Source organism: Passer montanus, unplaced genomic scaffold (assembly GCF_014805655.1).
Source record: "Passer montanus isolate IOZ18808 unplaced genomic scaffold, ASM1480565v1 scaffold96, whole genome shotgun sequence".
NCBI classification, from domain to species: Eukaryota; Metazoa; Chordata; class Aves; order Passeriformes; family Passeridae; genus Passer; species Passer montanus.
Genome location: NW_024375034.1, coordinates 1,561,434 through 1,581,360, shown reverse-complemented (window position 1 = coordinate 1,581,360; position 19,927 = coordinate 1,561,434). Strand labels below are relative to the sequence as shown.

The following is a 19,927-nucleotide window of genomic DNA, read 5'->3' as shown; positions in this document are numbered from 1 at the left end:
GTAAGTGGCAACCTAAGCAAAGAATACAAATGTCCTAGAAAAGCACTCGAAAACAAAACAAAACATAGTTGGAAAGTACTTCCAGTAGCTGAGAAAAAGAACAGCAACAGAAAAAAGGTCACTGGCATACCTCTCAAATGAGATGCTGAACATTTAAGAGGCTAATTTTGACATACTTAAGAAGATCAGCAACTCTGCAGCCCTTGATTTTTGCATGTAACATATTGTATTAGTTCACTATATGATCTGAGATTTAATATTCAAAGAGAGAAATATACCTGCAACTGAACCACACTGACATGATAATTAATTCTGTCAGCAGTTAAGTCGTTTGATGGGAAAAAAAACCTACAAACAGTAGGAATTCTCTCGTTCTCAGCATCCCTGATGTAATTTACAACAACCTTTTTAAAGCAAAAGATCCAAGTTTGAAGTTTCTCAGTTCTACGGCAATTCCCACCACATTAGGAAAAGGCAATGACAGAAGGAGGCTGTTACAGTTCTCACTAAAGGTACAAAAACCATCACAAGTAGATCTGGAGTTTGTGAATAACCCCAGTAGTAACAGTTATTGGAAACCTTTTCTAAAGCTGGATTTGGGTAAAACTTTGTTTTATCAAAAATAAGAAGTCTGCAGCTCAACTGTTATAAAGGCTGGCACTCACTGTTTTCTCTTACGTTTCTGTGTTTATGAAAGGGTGTAATATTAAATCCTGGTCTTTACATGAACATATGAATTACTGTCTTCTTTAAAATATTAATTTTTTTGTCAGCAAGTATCTGATACCGAATTCCAAATACTGTGGTATTTATGTAAGGAGCAAATGCATTCAAGGACATGTCTATTTTCTTTTTGGAAATGCTCTGAGGCAGTGGTATTCTGATACAACTTGAAGACTTTTATCCGTTTACAGATATCTCAATTCCACCAGCATAGTTCTACTTGACTTTAAATCACACTGAGAAGAACATTGAAATTGCTATGTCAGATAAGAGCACTGGATCTCTTCCAGCTTTCTGTCTCGAAGCAGCAAGTCCTGGGTATTTTAAAGGAAACTGCAAAGATCTTTGTGAGAGACAGCTCTTATTCAGTAACGTGGCCATACGGTACCTCGGTTTTTTCTTTTCCTACAACCCATTACTTACTTTATGGCTTTTACATTGAAACACCAGACTTTTATGTCTTTTAGCTTTTACTAAATACTCCCTGTGAACTCTTTATGCACTTGAACAGCACCAGGGCACATCACCTTAGAAGTCCCTCAAGAACTGTATTGTGGGGTTCAGTTATCGTAGTATTAACTAAAAGCATATAACTGAAATGAGACATACTGGTGATGCAAAGAAAAAACAAACATGTATCTGGCTTTCCCTGAGAAGTTCTTCTTTCCTAGTTTTCTTATGAATTTCAAACTAAATAACATTGTAGCACCCCTCTATTAACAGTTGCTGTGTATATTAGATTTGTACACAGTTATCTTAAGATCTGGGTTCTTTTAAGTCCTGCATTGGTAGAATAAAGCATATTCATTTCCTAGAAGTTTACAGACTTATGAAGAAACACAGGAAACTGCTCAACCCAGAGCAGCAGAAACAGCCACACAAAGCATTTTTGTTGTGTTAATTATATTGGCACATGTCTATTCCTGCTCTGCATTTCAACCTGGTCAATCTGTCTAAATCACACATATATGATGACACAAACATTTGCTGTGAAGATCAAAGCAAGCAGCCACTCCATTTCCCTATGACACACACAGAAGATCTTCCCGTCACCTATCTGTGATAGAGGAGGATTCCTGTAAGAGCACGTGGATGAAGGTGCCCCTGTTTTCCATCTGCCTGGAGGTAAAATGGTTTTGAAACCGAGCCTGAGACCATGTTTGTGTTTCTGTTTCCTCTCAGTTCCTGGTACCATCCAGGGACACAAAATAAAGCTCAGCTCAGGCTCAGCTCTCCTGTGTCTCCACCACATGGGCTGGCCACAGTCTCTACATGCTTATCAACTGCAGCATTTCTTGCTTTCTAACCACTACTGTATGCAACTAAGCTCCAAGAGGGAAAGGTGCTTTTAAGCCTCTTACCTGCTTAGGAGATAAAGCATGCTGGGTAGAAGGATTTACAAAATACAAAAATACAAAATGCCTATCCTAATATTCCTCAACAAAGAGAAGTAAGAGTGAAAACTCCAATTCTTCTTTTCATGTCAGCTTCCTCTCCTCTACCCTTCAGCACGGCATCCATCAGCAATTAACAGCTTGCAGATATTTACTGTTTTACACACGTATTGAGCCATTTTGAGTTGGCTTGTCATTTGTTTGTTGTCCTGTCCATTGGCTGAAAAGACAGTTTTAGTAAACAGTAGAGTACATTGTCACAGAATCCAAAATAAATATGCAGGAACCCAGAAATTTTTTTAAATTACTTAATTAATTGGGAGTCTGTTGCAGTTTTTTAAAATTACCCAAACATGCTGGGGTTTGGTTGTATGGGGTTTTTTTGGTTTTGTGTTTTGTTTTTTTTTTAATTAATCACATTTAATTTAAGACAATTATCTTGGGTAGACATGAGAAGATGAGCTAATAGGTCATTTAAATCACATGTTGTTTCTTCAGAGCTCTGTCTGCCAGACACCCCAATAGGAAAAGACAAAGAAGGATAGTAAATATAGAATGGAACAGTTAAAACATCCCTGCGTGTATTTTATTTTCTTTTAAATCATAAAGTTCTAGTCCACCATCACTGGCATGGATGAGTGACCCCTGCCTAAGCAGCAGTTGATTACAGGCTGGTTAACTAAGACTGTCAGCATAATTAACATTCTGATCCTTCTCAGGAACACCAGGCTACCAAAGCTGGAATATCTACAAGCTGCCACAGCTTGCGTAATTGAAAAAGACTTGACTGAATTACTAAAAGCTAAAAAATCTGAAACTTTTGATGCAAAAAAAGAACAAACTTATTTTTGCAGGAAAATGACAGAAAACAGCATTAGGCTGAAGCCAGGGGAGGAAGTGACTAAGCATGCCACTGCAACCACTTGGAATAAATCATTTCTATGCTAATCACGGTGGGAATGAACACAATTATATGCTTAACTTTGTTCATGTTTTCCTCTTTCAGTTGCAAATCTGCTCAACTGTCATGTTTAGCTTTCTCCTCAAAATGTTACTAATGCTGTCTAATAACACATCACTCTGTCTCAGACTGGAAATCACAGCCTCAGAACACTGCACTGAAGTCCAAGCAGGAGTCCAACAGAGGAAAGCTGGAGTGCTTTATTCTCTGTGGAGTTTTTCATGCATAAGCAAGTAAAAGGAGAGACTGGAAAATACTTTAGAATATTTCAACATGTCAAATGAAATCATTCTACTCTACCCTCCTGCCCCCTGTATGCCTGTTTATGCTGAAGAGCAGTAAGACTAGGAAGTACACCAATAAACATCTTCTACTAATTCAGTTCTGATCCTAAGAAATACCACATATACCTTTTGTTTCAAGAAGCCAAAAATATGTTCAATGCAAGTTTTATATGTAAAATTAAAAGTAATATTCAGCAAATATTGCAGTAATTTTCAAAATGGTACTCTTGTAACATTAGAAAGGTTCTGTAAGTGAACAGATATTGGCAAACTTATTAACCACAGATATAAGATAATTCTGCATTTTAAACAGAAGTCTGCATTTCTGCATTTCACAACTACACTGTCCTCACATGGAATTCTGCTATTTGACCACTCAAGCTCAAAAGAAGGCATCAGAATAAATGATAGCCATAACAATACAGACAAAAGATAACCTGTGCTGGAATTCCAAAAAGGAACAGACAGCTTAACTGATGGAAAGGGTATATGTTTGAATATAACTGGTGTCAGACAAAAAGTCAAGCAAATAATCTATTATGCTAATAAGCTTACATAATTACATGCCACTATTCCTCTCTCAGAAGTGAAGATACTGAGATGCCAAAAAATTAGAATAAAAGCTCAGGTTTGGACAAGTTATAATGGTTTCTGATATTATGTGGATGTCATGGGTTTCCTATAATGAAAATTCTTGCCAACTGCCTTCCTCTAGCAGTCAAGGAGCCACTGCAGCAAACAGATATTCCAAGGCTGACCTGACAGAATAATTAGTTCTACAGCCTCAGCACATAGTGAGATATGAAGGCAGCTTCATTTGGAGCCCCACGGAGCTAAATGTATGGCAGGGCACAGGTCTGAAACTCCTAAGAAATGTGTGAACATGCATCATCTGTGTGTGCTCCAAGCCGTGCAAATGACAAATACTAATCTCTCAGAGATGTAGGCAAAGGGTAGGAGTGTGAAAGAAACAGCTACAGGCAAAGAAAGGCATGAGAGCAGAGGAAACAGTGGAGAAGGCAAAGCCAGCCCTGAGGGATTTACTGCACATACACATGGAACACTAAAAAGGTCTAAAGTTTGGTGAACATCAAAACTGTGCAAATGGCCACATGGCTGGCACTACCACCACCTCGTCTTCAGTCAAACGTTGCTGTTCCTGTTCTTACCAACACGACAGCACATGCTCAGAGCTCACTCCTTTCCCTCGGCCAGAACTGGATACTGTCAGCATTATTGGTTTTTCCTGGGATCAGGCTGCAGCCCCATCAGGATTCAGTTATGCAATGCCTCTACACTGATGCCCCAGCCCTTGAAGAGTTCTCCTAGAACAAAACTGTTCCATGAGATGTCCACGTAAATCTGGCAGCCCGGGAAGTTCATTCCCTTTGCCAGCCCTCACAGTCCGCCCCTGAGGCACATGCAGAACTGTTCTAGCAAGGCACAAGTCAGATACCTCAGGAGACTGTTGCGGCTTTGGGTTTTTCAGTGAATCCTGTCCTATCTGTTACCTGAAAAAAACAGGCCGGGGGATGAATAGTCGGGAATTCCGATAAAAAAGAACTGGCCAATGGTTCTAGCATTCCACTGGAATCTTCCAGGGAGGGAGAAAGGGGCGATGGACACTCGCTTAGCTGAGGGGGAACACGGCAGCTGTGCGGAGAGCGGAGCAGTTCGGGTGGTTTGTGGTGCTGGACTTGTCCTGCTGAGGGTCACGGTGCTGCTGCGGAGCTCTCCTTGCTGCCCGTCTGGGGCCTCTGGGCACCCGCCAGCGCCGGGAGACCCTCACCATCTCCGCGGGTGTTCGGGGGAAAACAGGCACCACCTCCTCCCTGTCTCCTGACTGGAACCCAGGCGGCTGCCACTGCCGGGATACTCACAGCGCACACATGAGCGCCTGGGGAAAGCACAGCCCCTGCCTCCTCCCTCTCCCCGGGGCCACCGTCCCCCCGGAGGCTCGGAGCGTGAGGGGCTGCCCCCGAGGCCATGAGGGCGGCACCGCCAAAGCCATGAGGAGCTGCCCCTGAGGCCACGAGGGCAGCACCACCGAGGCCATGAGGGGCTGCTCCAGAAGCCATGGGGGCTGTCCCCGAGGCCATGAGGGGCTGCCCCAGAAGCCATGGGGGCTGCCCCCGAGGCCATGAGGGGCTGCCCCAGAAGCCATGGGGGCTGCCCCCGAGGCCATGAGGGCGGCACCGCCGCGCCGCTCCCTCACACGACGCCACAGCGTCCCTCACAGCGCTGCCTGCCGGCCGGGCCAAAGCCAAAAGTGCCCAGCGGGTGGGAAAAGGCTCTTAAGGCTCTTGCCGGGTTTCTTTGGGTTTATTTTTTTTATCGTTTTTATTGTTGCTGTTGTTCTGTCCCGTTACGTGTGTGTGTGTGTGTGTGTGTGTGTGTATTCTAGTACAGGACTGTTATTCCTTTTTCCCATACTTTTTTGCCTGAAAGCACCATAATTTTCAAAGGGAGGGGTCATTTTTCCATTCCAGGAAGGTTTCCACCTTCCTTGACAGATATTTGTCTTTTAAATGAAGACAGACAAATAGTTCTTCCCAGACAAGCACACTTCATGGTGACAGCTCAGGATCTCCCGATAGTCAGGCCACCCAAACCCTGGCAGTGCTGTCTGGACAATCAGACAATAGGCGTTCTTCCAGCAATGGCATCCCGGCACATGGCAGAGTGGGAAGCATTTGCAACAAGCCTGGGTTTATTCTAACCTGATCCCTCTGGCACCTTCACACAGACTGCAGGCACAATCACAAGCAGAAGCACCAACACAGCTTTGCATATCACCCCTGCACATCTCCAGGGCACTCATGGTGGGGATCATTCATGCTCTGCAGGTTGAAGCACTATGTGGAAGATGTAATTAATTTTTACTTCCGTGATGGTCTTTCATCCTCCAGCACCTTCTGCTGCTTCTACTCATATTCACTTTTCAGGAAGATGTTGGAGGATAAGCCTGAATGGAACAACACTTAATCCACTGAAACAGAAGTGGTCGTATTAATTGCAGAGAGTAAGTGAAATGATAGCTTTGCATCTCACGTCGTGTCTCTGGAGGATGAGACAAGCACAGGCTTGCCCTTGCCAGGAAAATTATCCACAAACACCAGAGATGTCCAAAAAGGAGACAGAGGAGTCCTGTAACTTTATTTGAATACAGGGAGAGGCCATGGGGCATTTCCCCTGGTGTCTCTCCAAAATTTGGAAGGACACAGCCTCCTTTTTATCCTCATTTCCTGGCTGCATGTCTGTCTCTCTTCCCTATTGCCTGAAGTACTTCAGAGGACTTCCCAAAATGTACCAAAAATACCTGAGACCCCTTTCTAATGTATAACCCCCCCTTTTTGTTTTCCTTGTGTCAATCAGTGGAATTCCTATGGAATTTACAGTTCTTCCCACTGTTTCTTTCATCTCTCAGTATCCAATTTTATTTATCAGCACACCTACAGTTTGTCTGTGAAGACAAGTCTCTCATTGCATTCATCCATCAGTGGAATCCTTCCCATTGTTTCTTTTATCTCTCACTACTAGTTTTATCTACCAGCAGACCCCCAGTTTGTTGTAAAGACAAGTCCCTAATTCCTTTCACCCTCAAACAGCCTCAAAATCACAGGACAAAAAGCCAGCCTGGGAACAGTGTCCAGTGCCTCATTAAGGCTAGAGGGCTTTCGACTGGTCACAAAACACCCAGGCCGTGGATGCTGTGATCAAAGGTTTGTGTGCAGCTCCCTTCCCCCAGCGCAGCGCAGAGGCCCCTGTGGGGCTCTGTAAGACTTAACCAGAAGTGTCCAGCTGGAAAAGCTTCCTTGTCCAACAGTGTGTAACTGTGCATGAGGGAAGCAATAGCCCAAGTGGCCCTGTGCCAAGGCCCAGAGGGACGCGCTGGGCACACACACTGACAGATGTGTCCCTGGTGTCCTCTGCAAGATGTCCCACATTACAGGCGCACTGAATCCCAGACTGGAGCATGGCTCCTGCACTCTTCAGCTTCTTGGTGTGTGTAACACAGGATCTTTCACCCTCACAGAGTTGGGGGAGGCCTTGCACAACAATACTTCCTAGCAGAAGGGTAACAGAGTATTTTAATTTATCCATCACCCTCATCTACCACTGACCACCACTGTCCTTTAGGGCAGTATAGTTCAACTCCTGGGATAAGAACCTCTCAATCCCCTTTCCCTATTTCTTCAGAACATTCTCTGTTGCCTCGATTTCCCTCGCCCACATGTTCCTTGAACCTGGCTTTCTCACACTTCCCTCTCCTTATGTCTGCCTTCAGCCAGCGCTGCATCCTGAGTTTCCCTGTGCCGTCCCACGCTCTGATATTTATCCTGGGAGTTACACGCCCCCAGCTCTAATCTGATCCTCGTGGAACAGCAGGTTCATTTAATCACTGGCTCAAAAACTGCAGATACATTTTATTAGACTTATCTCTCCTAACGATACAGTGATAGCACACTACAGTACCATTTACAGCAAGCTACTACTGCTAACCCAGCTGACTCCTGGCTCCTTTATAGGGGAATAAAACCAAGGGAATGACACACGGTGTCACTTCATCAACCCAAAAAGAACACAGCGTGGCGCTTGCTAACTACAGGTCCCCAAAGGGTTGTGTGATTCACACATAAAGGCACTCCCAGACACAAGAGCTCTGTCTGTGAGCAGGAAAAAGCTGTATTCTGGTCTAGTCTGAATTCCAAATTTTGTGCACTATGAACATAATGCCTTGTGTCTAGAAAAGCTCGGACTGCATTCCCAAATGTACTTCTCATGGAAGCAACAGAAAACTTTCAATATTTTTTTTCTTCTCTGTAGCATCATCATTAAATGGATTTTAAAGAGTAAGATAAGGAATATCCTGAGAAAGGCTAAGGTGAACCATGTGACAGAACAGAGGAAGGCTTTTGATTGATTTGCATGGAATCCCACTAGCACCTGGTTTCTTACACTCTGGGAAGTTCACATCACTTCCCTCCCCCTCACTTCCCTCAGTAGAACTCAGGCATTCTACTGATGCCTGATAATTCTGTCACCCCCCCTCTTTTCAAATGTACTTAGCAAAGAGATGCACCTGGCTATTACAGGTGCCTTCTCATAATCCTAAAAAATGCACGATTTGCTGATTCCCCTTTTCTCTGTGCAAAGTTTCAATTCCAAACCAGCTCTGTAGAGGAACAGGCTTTCACAATGAATGCCACCTTTTCTTTCACATTTTACTATTTTGGCTGCAGTTCACACTAAGCTTTCCATAGGGAAGCTGCATCTAGGTACAAAGAATTCAGCCAGAATGAATGGAAAAAGAAAACACACTATAATATTTAACCATGTAAGAAAACCCCAAACCTTAAATTGAAGCAAATTAGTGCAAAATCAGACAGCAGTGAAATGAATCTAGAACAATACCCAGATAAAAAACCTACTGAAGTTTAGCACCAAGAGAAAAATGTGGACTATCACTACCTTAGCATAGTGCATAATTTCCAAACAACTTTGAACTTCTCTGTTGTGTAGACAAAGAAAACTACGTGTTCATCACAGGCTCTGCCCAACACATCTCTTTTCATCTGGATGGATGTTAAGACATATCTAATAACACATTTGCCACTGTATTTCCTGATCTATGCCATTTTTCCCTCAGAAAAACCCAGGAAAAAAAAATAGAGTGGTCATGGAGTCATAAAACTCAAAACTTACAAGCATCCCAGGTTCTGTGGTATCTCAGTTTATGGTTAGGGCTGAAACCCCAAAACATAGACTTGAACTTTGTGTGTTCAAGACTACACAAATAAATAAAATATTTTTCTTAAGAGGTTTTTCTTTGCAGAATAGGCTAAAATACTTTTCTGTCAGACAGATGGAATAATGTGGCTCCTGAGCACTAATGTTCAGTCAGCATCAAGTCACCAGGCCTCGGTCACTTGCACCTGCTGGCTCCTGTCCTGCCTGGGAACTGCTGCTCCAGGACTGGACAGGAGGCAGGGCTGCCCGGCAGTGATACAGAGGTGAGCCTGCAGCAACTGTCCTGCAGAATGGATGCACAGGAACTGACGCAGAGCACAAGCTGCAATCGCACCAGGCAGCAGCACACTCCTGGGTTTGGGCACTCAGAGTTATGGGACTGGCTCTAATGGAAGCTCTCCACAGCTTACCCGTAAGAGAAGCCATCCCCTTGGGCCTCGAGGTCTCGTTTCCCAGTTCCATGAGTTGAATGGTTGCTCCATGGTGGGGAGGGACACTGATAGACAAGGTGTAGCTGATACAAGGCAAAGGTATCTTCCTATGTAAAACACAGCTTTAACTTAATTCTCTGTTTGTCATGGTTTATATGGCCAGATTGCCTAAAATTTTACAGGAAATGTTTCATACTGAGATTTGTTTCATACGGGAGCTTTGTTTCCACTATTGGAGAAGAACTCATTCTGCTGTATAAAGATATAGAAATGTAATTTTAAAAAACTCTGGCACTTTTCCTGCTTGTGTAATTCAAAAAGGATCTCAGTAAAAAAAATTCAATTTGGCAATCCATTAACATAGATTTGATGCTCTCTCTGTTCATATCTTGATGTCTCACCCCTTTCAGAAAAATGAAAATAACTCTTAGTAAAGAGTGGCTGTTCCCTCTTATTAGTCCAGTATATTGGCAATTATTAAAACCCTAGGAAAGCTGCTGAAGCTCTGCTGACTCATGGTGGCCAAGAACTTATTTGTTAACTCCATAACCAAGGTGGAGGAGGGAGAGAAACAAAAAAAAAAGAAAAAGACAGAGAACAGGCAAAGTTTGGGAAGAGGGCTGAGTGCCAGCTGTACACTAAGTTGCACCAATTCTTCAGGAGAAAGGATCTGGATGTTATTGGGAATTTTACATACTGTGTTTGAACCAGGTGAAGAGAGAGACCTAATTTCAGGCCATTTAAGTTTAGGAACCTGAAAGAATCATTTCAATAAAGTTTACCTCTCACAGACATCTACTGTCAACAGAGGAAGAGTAGCAGTTCCGAAAGACAAATTGACTTACCAAAGGTCTGAACTGTCTTCTTCCTGCTCCATCAAGAACAGAGACTCCCCAAGGCAGTGATGGAAAGCCTATACCAGGACACCAGACTGGCACGTGACACTGCTGTCAGCAGAAGAGCTCAGTTCCCACTGCACTCTGCAGTTTGTCACTGCTCCTCGACCCTACAGAGCAGGCTGCAGAGAGCCCCAAACAAGCTACAGCAGAGCATGGAGACGTAACACTGACAGAGATTAATGGAGCAATTAACCCTTTCCCTCTCCACCAATCTGCCCCAAAGAGAAGAATTCTCACAGAATGTGCCATGACACAGGAATGTATTTCTGACATGAAAGATGTTAGTAGGTGTTAGCCAGGAATGACTGCACTCCTCATTTAGGAGCTCTGGTTTGGTGCATTAATACTTATGGGATTACTGTAAATCTGAGGTCATTCACAGCCTAAGTACTAGCAAAGGTGGCATTTTAATGCCTGGAAAATTTTAGGTTTCGCCTCATTTTAAGTTATTCTATTCTCAAAGCAGTGAATAATTAGGGAAAAGCCAGAGCACATTAGACCAAGGGTAAGGATTCTCCCCCAGAAAGGCAAAGCAGTTCTCAGGACTGTCTGAGCTGCATTTGAGGACTGCACTCTGCACTCCTCTTCCAAGGAGCACTACAATTCTTTCCAGCCCCTTGCCCATTCTTGCACGGAAAAGAGCCAGGATTTTCCACTTGCCCACCATCATCTGTGATCACATATTTCTCAGTGAAGGAAGGCTGCCAGCATGGTGGATTTGCTGTAACACCATCTTACCCTTGCTCTGTCCAGATGAGAGCATGTGTTCTTTCCCCACAGCATGCAGGGACGAAGGGAAAACTAAGGAAAGTCAAGGCAGCTCTCTTGGTGGTACCCCACGACTGCAGAGCATCACACATATAAAAAGCTCAGCATTACTGTACCTTCACATAAAATCCTGTCCATGTCCTGAACAACAGTAAAAACAATTCACCTCATTAAGGTACTACACCAAGCTGAGTAGTCGCTATGTTGTAAAGGTTGAAGTGTTAGTGTTGTGCCACAAAGTGACAGCAAGTTGGGAAATAAATGAGCACAGTACTCTCTTCTAACCTCCTGGCACTGAGCCTTTTAACAGAGAAGAAAAAAGCAAAAATGGAAAATGTCAGCCCCAAAAACATTTTTCACATTGTAAAAAATAGAGTCCACTCTAGAGCACTTGATAAGAGACACACTGAGGGGTCTGATACTTCACTGAAAAATAGTGAGCGGGTGCAAAAAGGTTATGTGAACACATCTAATGCAATAAGAAAAAAAAATCCTTCCAACCAAAAATTTGTATCTATGTCCTACAAACGTCACGTCAGCCCTTAAGACCAAAGCCTCAGCAGCTGCCGCTGAGCTCTTAAGCTCAGGGATGCAGGGCAGCTCTCACAAGCGCGCAGAGAGGGTCGGGGCAGTCCGGCACCCCTCGGCAGCGCACACGGAGCTGCCCACTGCGCAGCGAGCAGCGCCCGCTCCCCGGGAGAGCTCGCTCATTTGCAAGGGAAGGCAGGCACTGCACATGCCCGCGGTGCTGCTGCCGCTGGGGGCAGCTTTACATAAGGCTGCGCCCGGCGCCAGCCCGCCTCAGTCGGCCGGAGCTCTCGGCATGCGAGCGCGGCAGCGCCGGAGCCGCGTCCCGGGCCGGGCTCCCCGCAGCTGCCCCCGGCCGGCAGCGAGCCGCGGGCCCGTGGGCGACGGGGGCGGCCGCGCCCGGAGCTGAGCGCCGCGGGCAGCACCGACCAACATGCTCTCCTACAAAGCAACATTTTAAAAGCCAGGTGCCTAACTAGAAAGATGCAAAACCGTAATATCCATGAAGATCCTATTACCTAGGAAGAATTTGACATTTTGCTGCGAATGCTTTGTTGGGATTGATTTATTCTTGGAGTGTTCTGCACGGCTGGCAAAGAATAATGCTCCAAAAGCGGTCCATCTCCCAAGGGGTCCAATTTTTCTTCCTGGGTGTCAGCGAGCCCTGACTCACTACAGTGCAGCTGACAGGGGCTGCCATGCTTGTGGCACATTAAGCAAAAAACAAAAGACCTAAGGACGACCTTTGAACAACACAAAGGATGGGTATGTTTTTCATGTTACCTTATTAATTTATAGTTCATAGTTACTGCATAGCCTGTGCTTTAATTACTCCATAAACGTACCTTGATGTGATTTGTTATTATACTTAAATGGCTTAGGGATTACACCTTTTACCCAACTGTTTGTCAGTACTTATATTGAGGTATTCTTAAACCAAGAAAAAAAAAAACAAAACAAACAAAAAAAAAACCCACACCTGAGTTTAAAAAAAAAACAAACCAAAAAACCCTGTGTGAAAAGTAGTCGAGTCAAGCTAGGGCTTTGTAAATGATTGCTGAAGTAAAAGATTTTAGCATGATTGAAAAAAATGATTGATGTGTGGGGGGATAACTTTTCTAAGTTGTTTTTATTTCCAGGTTTCAATGTAATTAGGCTACTGAGCGGATCAGCTGTAGCTCTGGTAATAGCCCCTACTGTATTACTGACAATGCTTTCTTCTGCTGAACGAGGATGCCCTAAGGGCTGTAGGTGTGAAGGCAAAATGGTATATTGTGAATCTCAGAAATTGCAGGAGATTCCCTCAAGTATATCTGCTGGTTGTTTAGGTTTGTCCCTTCGATATAACAGCCTCCAAAAACTAAGATACAATCAGTTTAAAGGTCTTAATCAACTCACCTGGCTCTATTTAGACCATAACCACATCAGCAATATTGACGAAAATGCTTTCAGTGGAATACGCAGACTAAAAGAGTTGATCTTGAGTTCCAACAGAATCTCCTATTTTCTTAATAATACCTTCAGACCTGTGACAAATCTCCGGAATTTGGATCTGTCATACAATCAGCTGCAGTCTCTGGGATCTGAACAGTTCAGGGGCTTAAGGAAGCTGCTGAGTTTACATTTGCGGTCCAATTCCCTGAGAACCATCCCTGTTCGAATATTTCAAGATTGTAGGAACCTTGAACTGTTGGACCTGGGTTATAATCGCATCCGGAGTTTAGCAAGGAATGTCTTTGCAGGTATGATCAGACTGAAAGAGCTTCATCTGGAGCACAATCAATTTTCTAAGCTCAACCTGGCACTTTTTCCAAGGCTAGTCAGCCTTCAAAACCTTTATTTACAGTGGAATAAAATCAGTGTGATTGGACAAACTATGTCTTGGACCTGGAGCTCATTACAAAGACTTGATTTATCTGGCAATGAAATAGAAGCTTTCAGTGGACCTAGTGTTTTTCAGTGTGTGCCCAATTTACAGCGCCTCAACCTGGATTCAAACAAGCTGACATTTATTGGTCAAGAAATTTTGGATTCTTGGATATCTCTCAATGACATCAGCCTTGCCGGGAATATATGGGAATGCAGCAGGAACATTTGCTCTCTGGTAAACTGGCTTAAAAGTTTTAAAGGGCTGAGGGAAAATACAATTATTTGTGCCAGCCCCAAAGAGCTGCAAGGGGTGAATGTTATTGATGCAGTGAAAAACTACAGCATCTGTGGCAAGAGTACCACAGAAAGGTTTGAACTAGCACGAGCTCTCCCAAAGCCAACATTTAAACCAAAACTCACCAGGCCTAAACATGACAGCAAGCCCCCTCTGCCCCCGACTATGGGAGCCACCGAAGCCAACTCTGAGCCCGAGCACGACACAGAACACATCTCCTTCCACAAAATCATAGCAGGCAGCGTGGCTCTCTTCCTGTCGGTGCTGGTGATCCTGCTGGTGATCTATGTGTCATGGAAGCGGTACCCTGCCAGCATGAAGCAGCTGCAGCAGCGCTCTCTCATGCGAAGGCACAGGAAAAAGAAAAGACAGTCGCTGAAGCAAATGACTCCAAGCACACAGGAATTTTATGTAGATTACAAACCTACCAACACTGAGACCAGTGAGATGCTGCTGAATGGAACAGGACCCTGCACGTATAACAAATCAGGCTCCAGGGAATGCGAGGTATGAACCATTGTGATAAAAGAGCTTTTAAAAGCTGGGAAATAGTGGTGCTTTATTGAACTCTAGGGACTATAAAGGGAACGTTTTTCTCACTTTTCTGGCACAGCTCTTCCATGTCCCTTTTTTGTACATTCATAATACTGGTCATTTTACTCTCATACATAATCAACTCATTGAAATTTAAATACCTCAATCAATGTGAAGCCTGAGCTCTGGTTTAATACAATACCTATTGTACAAACCCTCTACTGATCTTATTAAAGTCTCTCTTGTCTTTAAATAGAAAACTTCTTTCATAAGTAATCCACTGCACCTGCACCAACTGTGCCTCTGTTTGGGGAGAAAAATGACAACAATCCCAAAAAAATCAAACTCAGGGTATCCCCCTCTGCCTCCCCAAACCCAGTCCGTGCTCTAAAGCTCACTTTCTGAGCCCAGAAAGAAGTAAAGATCCAGGTATGTAGTATCATATGAATTCTGAGTTTTCTGAGGATAGAGATGGTGCAGGAACAGCTCTGAAAAAAATGCCTGATTGCTGCCAACACAAGAGAGACTAAAAAGCACCCTTAAGTATCACATCAGAGGCAAAGCAGAGGGAAACGTAGGCTTAATAAGAAATTAAAAATAAAAAGGTACAGTGGTATTTGCTGTACTGCATTACAGCACAGTGTTTCTAGGGCCGATAGCTAGCAATTGAAACCTGTTTATGTGACTTCATACAAAAGGTGCCAGTGTTTATCCCTACATTCAGTTGCCTTTCAGAAAACAGTCAAAAGGCATTCATTAGATGAGGAGCAGAAATTCCTTATTGATGCAATTAGAGGAACTCAAATGTGCAGCAGCAAAAGCAAGACCACTTCCTGCACACATTTGTTTCAGTTCTCATTAGGAATTCTCTTTTCAGGACTGTCAAAGGCATTTATGTAGCTGAGGAAACCATTAAAATCCATCATTTTCTTCTGTTTCTGTTTATTGGTTGGGCTAGGCATGCTAAGGTTGTGTGTTATGTTTTGCACAGTGTCCCTCTAATAACTAAATAAAGCTTCATCACTTAAAATGCCAAACACTTTGCATTTTAGACATACTACAGCTGCAAAGAGCTTTCAGAGAAAACTGGTTACTCACTGATGTCAGAGGAGTACACCCAAAAATCCTTTTACACAAATCAGTGACAAATAATTTTCCTCTCTTACCAAAACCCTAATGACATTACAGAATTCACAGATACTCAGTTTTAATGTCTAATTATAAACCAGTGGTTCTGGACAAAATACAGATTTGCACTCCAGCTATTCCCTGCCTTCCTTCTCCCAAAATCATGCATTTTGTTGGCTGCAGAAGAATGTAATATCCCCCATATTTGCAAATAAATCATACCTCTTATTTTGATTATCAGGAAGGGAGGGTATGAAATAATAAAGCAGCACCTTTATAGAAGTCAGTAATTTAATTATCTCCATTCTGCAAGTTGATTTGGCTTTGTAAACTGCACATCTTCAATCACTTGGGAAGGATTATTTCTACAAGGCAGTTTCACTGCAGCAGATTAGAAAAAACAAAACCTTAACAGAAGGTTCTTCTGAATTGTTACTGAAAAAACCTAGTCATAGCCAGTCACCTTGAAACATGCTCAATAAAATGAAAACAAAGCTAGAAACATCTCTGAAAAGAACTGATACACTTGAAAAGGTTTGGGCTGGGTTTTTTTCACGGAATGAAACCATTCTCATTTTCAAGGACTGTAGTGAGGAAATAGCTGAGGGTGGAAGCTGGAGCTGTACTGAGCCCTGCAAGAGAGACCCCATTTCCCTGAGTACCAGGACCCCACACCATTAACAGTGCAAGTGCTTGAGACACTTCAGCAGCATAGCAGAACTGCTCCTCAGCTGCACCTTGGAAGCTGCTATTAAAAAGTTTAATTATCCTAGCTACTATAGGATTCAGATTTCTACCAGCACGTCTTGGTTATCTCTGTACTGAAGCATTAGAGTTTGCTATAAACTTCATGTTAAGAACTATCCCTGTACTTCAGAGGCTTTCATCTCTGCAGTGGTGACTAACAATAGGTACAGCCAAACACAAGAGATTTGCCCCAAAACATATGGATGTTCATATGTACACACACACATAGTGTGTGTGTACAAATATAAATACACATAAAAATAAAATTAAATTTTTATATTTTGTTTTAGGACTGCTAACTGCAACCAGAAAATAATTTCATACTTATTACTTAAGAATTTTTGTTATTCAAAAATATTCAGTACATCTTCTAAAACCTCTTAATGGACTGTGATTGTGAGAGATGTCTGTAATTGAGTTGGACTTATTATGCTTTATGTTTCTTTAATGCCTTGTTCTAAACATTACTCAGAAAGAACCAATCCACAACCTCCTTCAGAAAATGACACCTGTAAAACCATCACTAGCTCCCTTTGAATAATCAATTATAGTCATGAAAAAGAAGATTAAACCAGTCTGCCATTAATCAAGGATGGGTAACAAAAATACAGTAAAAATCCAGCACCTGTATTCATGCACAGACATGCTCAGATGAACCAATTCACTCACAGCCTGAGAACTCCAGCTGCAGGTATCTCCAAACACGGGTGGGCCAGTGTGTAATTGCTGCCACTGTCTTTGACAATGCAGCCACTGGCTGACCACACACAAAGCACACACAAAGTGTAACTCTCTGAACCTTGTGCACAACCCAAGTCCTGTGAGCCAAGCTTTTAAATCCCACTCTAGTGCTTATGGCTTAGAAAACATTTTGAACCAGCTCTACAGCCCCTCAACACACATTATGAACTCCATGTTTTCATGTGGGCAAAACCCACATGAACTCAGCTAAACTGAGCCTCACCACTGTCAAATGAAACACTCCAGAAGTGACTTGGTTTGGGTGGCAAGGCCACCGGAGTCACAAATTCTAATAATCTTATGGGAGTGACTTGGTCTTAGCTGAGCAACTTGCAGGCCCCATGAAAGAGTTCATGGCACCATGAACTCTCCTGAATACAAATGAAGTGCTGAAGCCTCAAAGGTTCCAGCAAAGAAATTTCTCCTTTGCTTCTCTCCAGTATCTAAAATCTTGATCCCATTTTGTCCTGGTTTTTGGATAGTTTGTTGCCAGTCTCTCCCAAAACTGCCAAAACCTCACTGGGGTGATGCCAAGCAGTCCTTAGAGGGTGTCAAGGTAAGAGCCACAGCAACTACCATGGCTCTCACAAACCTGTGAGCCTTCACACAAGGCCTTTACCCTAAGTTGAGGAAGGAGATGTGATCCAATGCCTCCAATGACTTGGCTCCTATTTAATGGAGCCAATACCACCAACATATTCCAATTTTAGGAGAGCAGCAATGAATGGATCTTGAAGACGTTTGTGATTTTTTTTTTTTTCCTGTACGTTTTTGGGATTTGTAGTCATTTACTATTCCTTTTCCTGGGATAGGTATGGTGCTCTGGGGCTACCACTGAAGACCAGGGCTTTTCAAGCTGCAGACAAAGTGCAGGATTCTTCTGTGCCCACTGTCATGTTCATTGGGTTGGCATCTATATGTATTTGGACAATGTTGAGACAAATGTTAGGTGGAATCACCAGACTGCTTTATTTTATTGTAGCACCCCAAAAATGTTAAAGGCAGTCAGGACTTGGTCTGGCAGCCACAGAGAGACCATGGCAAACTGACATGAGAGATTTGAGGTAATTTGCGGGATCACACAGAGGCTGAGTACTGGGAGTGTAACCCAGCCCTTGCACCCAGATCTCCTTGCCAGGGGATTGCTTGGCCTCTCACAGACCCAGCTCATGGACTATTCAAGAGCCATTTCAGAGTAACACACCACACAGAATGCAAATCTCTGGGAAAAGAAAATAACTAATGTACTAAGCAAATTTGAGGAGACTGGTAATGTTCATTCACTATGTTGAGATCACCTCCAGCAACTGCAGAGAAAGTGAATAATAATGAGAACAAGTGGCTTGAGTATAATGACTTCAAGCTTCTCTGCTGGCTGGTTTTCATGACTCACTATCTGCACCTCCAGAGTCATCCCAGCTGAAGGTTTGGCAAAGCTTTCTTTTCTTATTACTATAAAATGGTGAACCTTGATATAAAATTGAATTGCAAAATGAACATAAATGCACAATATGCCTGCAAATACAATTAGAAAATTTCAGTTTGCTGCAAGCAAATGGTCTTTGCTGTCAGCCCTCAATGCTAGATAAATATTCCATGGATGAATTTCTGTAGAACAATAGTGACATCCAGTGGGTAGGGAGCTTAATCACAGGTATCTCCTGCATAAATCAATTCCCACAGAGATGTGTTCGCCTCTTCCCTTTGCATCCTTCTGTTATCACACAGTAGTATCACACCCTTGCAGCATAGTGAGTGCTCAACCGGATCTGTGTACAACAGCCACAACCTGCATGTGGTGAATACATGGAGTAAATAAGAGCAGATGAAAGCTGGCAGGAAATGGTCCATCCATTGTGGAAGTCACTACTGCCAGAAAAGGGCAAGGAGTATACAAGGAGCTCTAACAAGTTTGGCTACTGGTTTAAAACTTATTATTCAGAAAGCACCACTTTAATAGACTAGAAAATAAACTCAGGCCACAAACAACTCATTCAACCTCCTAACAACAGAAAACTTTAAAAAAAATTATTTATAATAATGAGAGAAAGATATTATTAGACATTAAAAGAAGGGCAATTCAATACCTGGGAACAAGCCAAAATAAGAACTTCCTCTCAAAAACACACAATGTCCAAAGAGAAAAGAAGCAAATGATGCAAGATCAAATTCACAAACAATAGCAAAGTCTTACAGTGGCAAATATGCCATGAATATGCAGCATATTTGCTTGGGCAAAACCTCTGGAGCATTTTGCTGTAACTACACTAGGTCTCAGTAACTCTGTGCCAATGTTCCTGCTATGACCCTAAACCACAGTAAGGGAGAGAAGACAATGAAGTCACGCTCTGGTGATGATATTCAGGTTTCACTGCCCCTAAGAAGGTGCCTAGGAACTCATTTCCCTCCAGACTGGGGGAAATACAGCTGTAATTCCAACTTCTGATGCTTCAGGTGCACTGGGAGATCACCTATCAGTCCATGCTCCAGTGCTTTGCTTTTTATTCCTAGCAAGGCTTTTGAGAGTGGGTATCATCACAGTGGGACAAAATTTTTGATTGTGGTGTGATTCTCGGGGTTACAGCCAAACTCTTCCCTGGCACCACCACCAACAGAACACAGCAGGGCACACAAGCAGTAAAATGTGACAGAGCTCAACAGCTATGACCACATCACCAAGGAGGTCATAACAGAATAAAAAGGGTTTTATCCAAGACCCTCTGGGACAATTAGCTGCGAGCTGATGGCCAACAATTTACCTACCAGAGAACCTGAAAATCTCATTTGGAACAAGCACAAACATCATAAAAGCAAGAATGAAAAAAGATTTGTAAGTAAGCACTACCTTTTTATTCAACCAATCCATCACAGAAA

General features: G+C 43.0%; 2 protein-coding genes across 7 annotated transcripts in view; one reads left to right on the top strand and one right to left on the bottom strand.

The window, feature by feature from the left end:
• Positions 1-19,927, bottom strand: part of CTNNA3 (catenin alpha 3) — a 407,897-nt gene that overhangs the window by 211,613 nt on the left and 176,357 nt on the right. The gene's annotated exons all lie outside the window — the stretch shown is intronic.
• The window catches only part of LRRTM3 (leucine rich repeat transmembrane neuronal 3), a 75,319-nt gene continuing 67,244 nt past the window's right edge, over positions 11,853-19,927 (top strand). Inside the window, exons 1-2 of one of the 3 annotated variants that reach the window (XM_039696243.1) lie at positions 11,853-12,504; positions 12,879-14,410. In XM_039696243.1, the coding sequence (XP_039552177.1) occupies positions 12,501-12,504; positions 12,879-14,410 (1,536 nt within the window). In that variant the 5' untranslated portion in view covers positions 11,853-12,500. Of the gene's footprint in view, positions 12,505-12,536; positions 14,411-19,927 lie in introns of those variants that run through there. The other 2 variants (XM_039696244.1, XM_039696242.1) reach the window with 2 other exon arrangements.